The sequence below is a fragment of the Myotis brandtii genome, unplaced genomic scaffold, assembly GCF_000412655.1.
Source record: "Myotis brandtii unplaced genomic scaffold, ASM41265v1 scaffold538, whole genome shotgun sequence".
NCBI classification, from domain to species: Eukaryota; Metazoa; Chordata; class Mammalia; order Chiroptera; family Vespertilionidae; genus Myotis; species Myotis brandtii.
The window spans coordinates 16684-24004 of NW_005369976.1; the positions used below are offsets into that span (position 1 = coordinate 16684).

Consider the following 7321-nt stretch of genomic DNA (forward strand, 5'->3'; position numbering starts at 1 on the left):
TCCCATTTACCCCACAGGTATTTCCTAGGGCTGGAATGCTAAGTCATAGGGTACACTCCCACCAGCTTTACCGGAGATCCCTTTGTCCTTGCATTTGTTTTCTAATGCCATTGACAAAATTAGCTCATATTTTTGGAAAACAAGATTCCATTTGTTTTATAACATAAATCCAGTTACTTTGGGCAAAGCTAGAACAAAAAAGAAATTGTTTTCAAAGGGACTTTCAAGCAGCCTGGAAATTTTGTGTACACCTCAAATATAATGATGGTAGTGGGCTTTCTATGGCTATCTGGTACCATGTGGAGGGACAAGTCCTTCCAGAGCTTACATGCATCCTACATCACCTCCTGTGTGTGCACTCCTCTGGGAGAAAGTGATTACATATTCAGGAGGGCTAGGCAAGCAGGTAGCTCTCGTGAAGATACGACATTCATAGTGGAGCTTTGTCACCTATTTGCTCTTTGTTTCTGGTCATATTTCTGTTTTTCTCTCAAAGAACTTGTATTTACTCTTGGATCCAGAGGCAATCCATTTCTCTTCATTTGTGTATTTGTTTATTCATATATATTCCAAAGGATTTGTCTAAGAGTGTACCTCAAATTGTTACCTGGTGGGGTCTGGGCCCAGACCGGGTCTGTGGGTCTGCCTTGAGCCGGCTGGTAGCATGTGAGTTCTTGACTTCATGCAGGAAAGATTTCATAACCGGAGTCCAGGTGATTTTGAGAGTACATTAATGAAAACTGGTGACAGTGAAACAAAGGAAGAGTTAAAGGTAGAAGCAGCAACAGGAAAGAGATTAGGCAGAGCTGCTTTGGCTCACTGAGAAATAGAAATCACAGTCAAAGAAGTGAGCCAGGGAGGGGCTGCTGTTAGCTCACTGGAAAGTCAGAGAAAAGGGGGCCTTGGAGACAGGTTCAGGGGGTGAGCCCAGGATGAGATGCCGCTGCCCGCTGCTCCCTTGGTGGCAACTCTTGTAGGTCCCTTAGAGTTTAGAAAAAGAGCAGAGATGTAAGGCACAGGCACGCTATAGTGAGAGGGCACCGTTGCTCCTTTGTTTTGAGGCGTTTTATCTTTAGCCAGTGGAAATCCAAGTGGAGGTCTCAGAGCGGGGTCTTAACAGGGTATTCACTAGCTTTCCAGGTGTGTCCTTCAATATGTTGACTCATCAAAATGTGCATATGGAGGGGTCAGGGTTCTTTTCTGGTTCGTTTCATTTTAAAACGACTTCATCAGAGAGGGACTGGGATGAGGCCAGGCTTCCCCAAGACGGTCTGGAGTGTGTAAACCATTTGTTCCTAAGTGCCCTTGGTTAGGGAAGGTAAAACCTTGTGATTCATTAGCTGGCTGTAAATTGCTCAAATTGTTTTGCCTTGTGTAATTATTTTTGTCTCAGTTTCCCATATTCTGCTTCCCTAGCTTCTTACTACTCTGCTTTAAAATTATAGTGTTTGTTTTTATTAACAATAAAAAATATTTATTAAGCACTCTGTGCCAGGCTCAGTGCTAATGCTTTACATAACATCTCATTTGATTTTTATTTTATTTTAGCAATCAATGAGAAAGAATTGTTCTCTACATTTTCTAGGGAGGAAACTGAAAGTCCAGTTTCACACAGGATTTGAGCCCAAGTGTGTCTGACTTCAGGGCTCATCCTCCTAAACAAGACACTATATCTCCTATATGTTTAGATTATCAAAAATAAATTTTGCTAACGTATATCATATTGGTTGTCTTTGTGAGTTTGTTCTCCCACCTCCATTCCCGTTACTGTAACCAACTACACAGGCAAAAAACTAAGTGAACAGAGAAAGTAACTTGAATCCCTGAGGATTGCTACACTTTTGAAAAGGCCTGCTGAAAGATCTAAATTAGCCGGTTTGGCCATCTGTTTTCCTTAGCCAAATGGATCATTGCATGTGGTCTCTGCTTGTGTAGATGCTGGGTTTAGCTTGCTGCTTTATGAAGTTACATTTGCTCACAGAGTGTTATGATGGAATTTTAAAATAATTTTATCTGATCCGTAAGTTGTACCTGTTAAAAATTATTTCAATACTCTGACAGTAAGATCCAGAAGAATATTGAATGTTGGAAAAGATGTAAGATTATAAATCTCTTACAAGTTTCCCTATTGTTGAAAGAGATAACTGATTAATACATACATTAGAAATTGGACTTTTGGTCTTAGCACACTTTTCTAACTATATTAGTTGTTATTTTTAAATAATTCTTTTTCTTATGGGTTTTAAGGAACCTAATTCTATCCTGCCTTTTTCCTTTTCTGTTTTCTTTAGAGTCACTCAAGGAAAAGGATTAATGCCAGATGGCACTAGCAGATTTACTTGCAAAGGAAAGAAAATTTTACATTACATGGGAACCAGTACGTTCTCTGAATACACAGTTGTGGCTGACATCTCTGTTGCTAAAATTGATCCTTTAGCACCTTTGGATAAAGTCTGCCTCCTGGGTTGTGGCATTTCCACTGGCTATGGTGCTGCTGTGAACACTGCCAAGGTAAGTGTTGGCCTGGCTTTTAGCTCCCACCTTCTAATTTGATACAACAAAACTTTGCTGAAATAATTAAATTGGTCCGATCTGTAAGAAACCTAGTGATTTTCTTGACTCTTGTGGAAGCAGTACCTCATAGACTGTCTTACTATTAGGTGGAGCCTGGCTCTACTTGTGCCATCTTTGGCCTAGGAGGAGTTGGATTGGCGGTTATCATGGGCTGTAAGGTGGCTGGTGCATCCCGGATCATTGGTGTGGATATCAATAAAGATAAATTTGCAAGGGCCAAGGAGTTTGGAGCCTGTGAATGTATCAGCCCCCAGGACTTTAGTAAACCCATCCAGGAAGTGCTCGTTGAGATGACCGATGGGGGAGTAGACTACTCCTTTGAGTGTATTGGTAATGTGAAAGTCATGGTAAGTATGCTTGGTTGGCTTCATTCCTTTCTCTCTCTCTCTCTCTCTCTCTCTCTCTCTCTCTCTCTCAGTAACTTTTTTTTTCTAATATATTTTTATTTATTTCAGAGAGGAAGGGAAAGGGAGAGATAAAAACATCAATGATGAGAGAGAATCATTGATCAGCTGCCGGCTGCACACCCCATACTGGGCATGTGCCCCACTCCGGAATGAACCATGACCTCCTGGTTCATAGGTCAATGCTCAACCACTGAGCCTCGCCCTGCTGGGTTGTAACTGCTTTTTTAATGTAATTTTCTTAAGATTTAAAGTTTTATTTTTGTAAAGGAGAAGTCTCTTGATAAGAATTATTCTAATAGAAGGAAGGAAAAATAATGATTTGAACTACAAATGGGAAATGACATGAGTGACTCAGGGAAGGATGAAGAAAAATGTTTCTTTGCCTTCCATGCATGCTGGATCTTAGAGTATGTCTGCTTAAATAGAGGCAGAGTGATGCAGTTGTAGAGAGCATGCGCTTTGAAGGTGGATAAACATCCACATGCTAATTCAGTGACCCTGAACAATGACTTCTCTAAATCTCAGTTTCCTCATATGTAAAATACAGACAGTAAAGCCCCTACTTGATACAAAGTAGACATTCAGCAAAAGTGTCAGTATTACTTCTCTGCCTACTTCTTTTATTAAAGTCTTTAGAATTTTGAGCTGGTATTTACTTTTAAAAATGGACAGCAAGTAAAAGCTTTAAATCCTTTCCATTGGTGTCACTATATAGCCAAGGTAATAAATTTCTTTTTTTTTTTAAGGGGAGAATGATGATTTTTATTTTTTTAAATATATTTAATTGATTTTTTTACAGAGAGGAAGGGAGAAGGATAGAGAGTTAGAAACATCGATCAGCTGCCTCCTGCACACTCCCTACTGGGGATGTGCCTGCAACCAAGGCACATGCCCTTGACCGGAATCGAACCTGGGACCCTTGATTCCGCAGGCTGACGCTCTATCCACTGAGCCAAACCGGTTAGGGCAATGAATTTCTTAAAGAAAGTAAAATTGTTCAATAAAAGTAAATGCACTAAGCATTCTACTTGATCATTTTCCTGCCGTTTTTTTAGAAAGCTTTGTGAAACCACTTTCTTTGCCCCTCTCCCCCAGAGTTTCTGGGGAAGCAGATATCCTCGGCAAAATGCACTGACTTCTGTGATTTGGTTCATCTCTGCCTGCAGAGAGCCGCGCTGGAGGCCTGCCACAAAGGCTGGGGCGTCAGCGTGGTGGTAGGAGTCGCTGGTGCCGGTGAAGAGATCGCCACTCGGCCCTTCCAGCTCGTCACAGGACGCACATGGAAAGGCACCGCCTTCGGAGGTGATTGTTGGATGGGATGGCACGTTTTCTCTCTCATTTCTATTTGCAGAGTTTTAATTGCAGGCCAGTTTTCTTGGTTTAGCAACAATTTTCACGGGCTTCTTCTCATACTGAGTTGTTGTATACAAAGTTATTTTAATAGAAGAGTTTCACACTCAATCAGTATTTTCTCATGAAGCTCAAAGCCACATTTTACTCAGTAAAACAAGAAAATTAATATTCTGTTAATGAGGCCATCGCTGGGGGTAGGGCAGGCATGAGAACTTGTTTGCAGGCTAGGCAAACAACAGTCATCCACGCTGCGTCATGTTGTGGAGTTAAATAGGTTACAGGCATTTTTTACTCATTTTTCTGGAGGGTGCAGTGGTCAGTCATACCTCTGAAGAATACTGATTTCAGCGTAACTAATATTAAATCAAACTGAAAATGTTAAATTAGAAAAAACCTTATAACAAAATTAAAAAGCTGCCAGACTGATCATTTTTCCCTGGTATGATCCTAAAAAGTGCATGGTTGTTAACCTTTCGTACGCCATAAGCCTCTAGATGCAAGGATGGTTTCCATTTTGGACACATGGCAGTTAACTGGTTAGGGTTGCCTGCGTTTTAATAGGTTTTTAAAAAAATATATTCTCACTATCCTCTTAGGAATAAGATCATATAGCATGAGCTTTGCATGATCTGTGTATCTGTTAACATCCACTACCTTATGTTATGCCTGCTTTTTTGAAAGTCAGAAGAAAAGATTCAGGAAATATGCTAAATTGAAGAATTTGGCCAAAGTTTTCCTTCTTTATACTAGAGAATTTGCTGTAGAAACGTCACGCTGACTAAACCCTCCTGTCCTGGAAGTATGCTGAACTTGAGAATCTTAGAACAGACCTTTAAAGCCACACATGCAACTCAGAGGCATCCTCTCAGGATCCAGAGCTGAATTTGAAGGGCCTTCTAAGCCTGGGTGACTGAGCCGGGCCGGGTGGTAGGAACCTCTGACTGAAGCCTCGTCCTAGCTCAGTGCTGTTTGGGAACTAAGCAGGAGCATTTGGGGCCCCGTGGGGTTCCTAAAACAGCGGTCGCCAACCTTTCGGGCCTCACGGACCACCAGTTGGCGACCACTTCCCTAAAATATGACCCACAGATGTAAATAGATGTTTTGGTCTAGAGTTGTAGATGTCTTCGTTTTAATAGGAGTTTTGAAAGAGAAAGAAAAAGCTCTCAGTCTGTAGGGGAAAAAATAATTAGTAGAGGATATAATGAGGGAGATTTGGAAAAAGCTCAAAAGAGATTTGAAATCTGGTCCAAAGCATCCCGGCTTTAAAAAGTAGGAAGGCTGCTTTGTTGATTTATTGCTTCTTTCAATAACAAGTGAAAAATTAAAGCATCTGATTTTCTACTTTGCTTTCAGTTTCACAGTTTTCCATTCTGAGTTGCTATCCCTATTCATTGTTGATTTAACACCAAAGAAAGAGTCACGTAGCACATCAATATTTTTCTTCCTTACATTTCATTATAATGGAAATCTCTGCTATTATGGACCTAAAAAATAAGCTTCTAAGACTTACAGAGTTCTATTCTGGGTAGTCTAAAAGTCTCAATTGAAACTTAATGACATTTTAGTAAATCAGTATAGAAAGAGGAACGTATTAAAAAGTCATTTACTTTTTTCTTAACTAATATTCATTAAATTCTTTCTCATCTCTATGCTGATTTTGATGTTTTTCATTCCTATGTAATGAAAACATTTATTCTCTTAAATGTCTTTGTTTAACCCACAAAGTAATAAACATACTGTAGAAACTTGCTGAAAAAAAAATTAATGAATAGATGTATGATTTCTTTTAGGATGGAAGAGTGTAGAAAGTGTCCCAAAGTTGGTGTCTGAATATATGTCCAAAAAGATAAAAGTTGATGAATTTGTGACCCACAATCTGTCTTTTGATGAAATTAACAAAGCCTTTGAACTGTTGCATGTAGGGAAGAGGTAAGCTGTCCCTTAGGTTGTATATTATAGAATAAGTTTATGGAGGAAAAAGGATAAACATATCAATTTAATATTCCTAAAAGAGAAAAGATACCATTCAAAACCTACATGTATTGTTTCTTTCTCTTACAGCATCCGGACTGTTGTGAAGTTTTAAATTAAAAAAAAAAAAAGAAAATATGTCCATCCTTATAACTGAATCATGTGAGCTGATTGGAGCAGCCCGACAAGCTGGGAGAAGCTCTTACAAGTTCATAGCCTCTTAGATGTTCGGTAACCTACTCTAGGGAATAATGTTTTCTGTATAATTAATATCTCTAATCAAGGGGAAGGCTAATACAGTCATAAATCTGTTTTCTGGACTCTCCTTATGAATAATTGTTAGCTCATTAAGGAATTTTTTAACAAAATAAAAGTAATTTCTGCATAAATGTTTATCTGTTTTATGCTAAATTTATACTCACGGTTTTTTCCCCACTATCTTTATTCTTTAAAGGAAAGATGGAAGTAGGCCAGTAATGAGTTTATGAACCTTGTCTGCTACTGGCTCAGGAACTTTGGCTTAACTTTTAAGAGTCTCAGGCCCATTTACTGAAGAACAGATGCCCTTAGCCATCAGTGGCAAAGTTAATGAGAACCCAGGAAGGCCTCTGTGAGGTTATCTTGAGGGTGGGCAGGTACTGTGCCTTGTTCAAACTTACATACCCCCAGTTCCTAGCATGATATCTAGCCCACAGTGAGCACTAAAATTCATCATTGAAACAACCTTCTGTACTTAAGTAGGTGTGTGTGTGTGTTCTTAGCTCTATAAACTATTTCAAGATTATAAAAATTACAGTTATTTATGTACTGAATGTCCAAGTTCCGGGCACTTACTTTGATCAGATCTTCACATGTTACCATTGGCCAGACACATTGCACTTCCAGAGGAAGCAGCGTCCAGAAATCGATGTCTAGCACTCTCATGCCTGTTGTTATGCATTTTACTGCCCGGGCATACGGTAAGTCCTTTGTCTAGCACTCTCATGCCTGTTATGCATTTTACTGCCCGGGCATAC

At 39.6% G+C, this 7321-nt stretch overlaps 1 protein-coding gene across 4 annotated transcripts in view; it reads left to right on the top strand.

The window, feature by feature from the left end:
• LOC102256132 (alcohol dehydrogenase class-3) overlaps positions 1-6700 on the top strand; it is a 14130-nt gene extending 7430 nt beyond the window's left edge. For 3 of the 4 annotated variants that reach the window (XM_005877986.2, XM_005877987.2, XM_005877988.2), the window contains exons 5-9: positions 2292-2511; positions 2661-2921; positions 4148-4283; positions 6125-6263; positions 6396-6700. In XM_005877986.2, the coding sequence (XP_005878048.1) occupies positions 2292-2511; positions 2661-2921; positions 4148-4283; positions 6125-6263; positions 6396-6420 (781 nt within the window). In that variant the 3' untranslated portion in view covers positions 6421-6700. Of the gene's footprint in view, positions 1-2291; positions 2512-2660; positions 2922-4076; positions 4284-6124; positions 6264-6395 lie in introns of those variants that run through there. The other variant, XM_014549197.1, reaches the window with a different exon arrangement.
• The last annotated feature ends 621 nt before the right edge of the window (positions 6701-7321 follow it).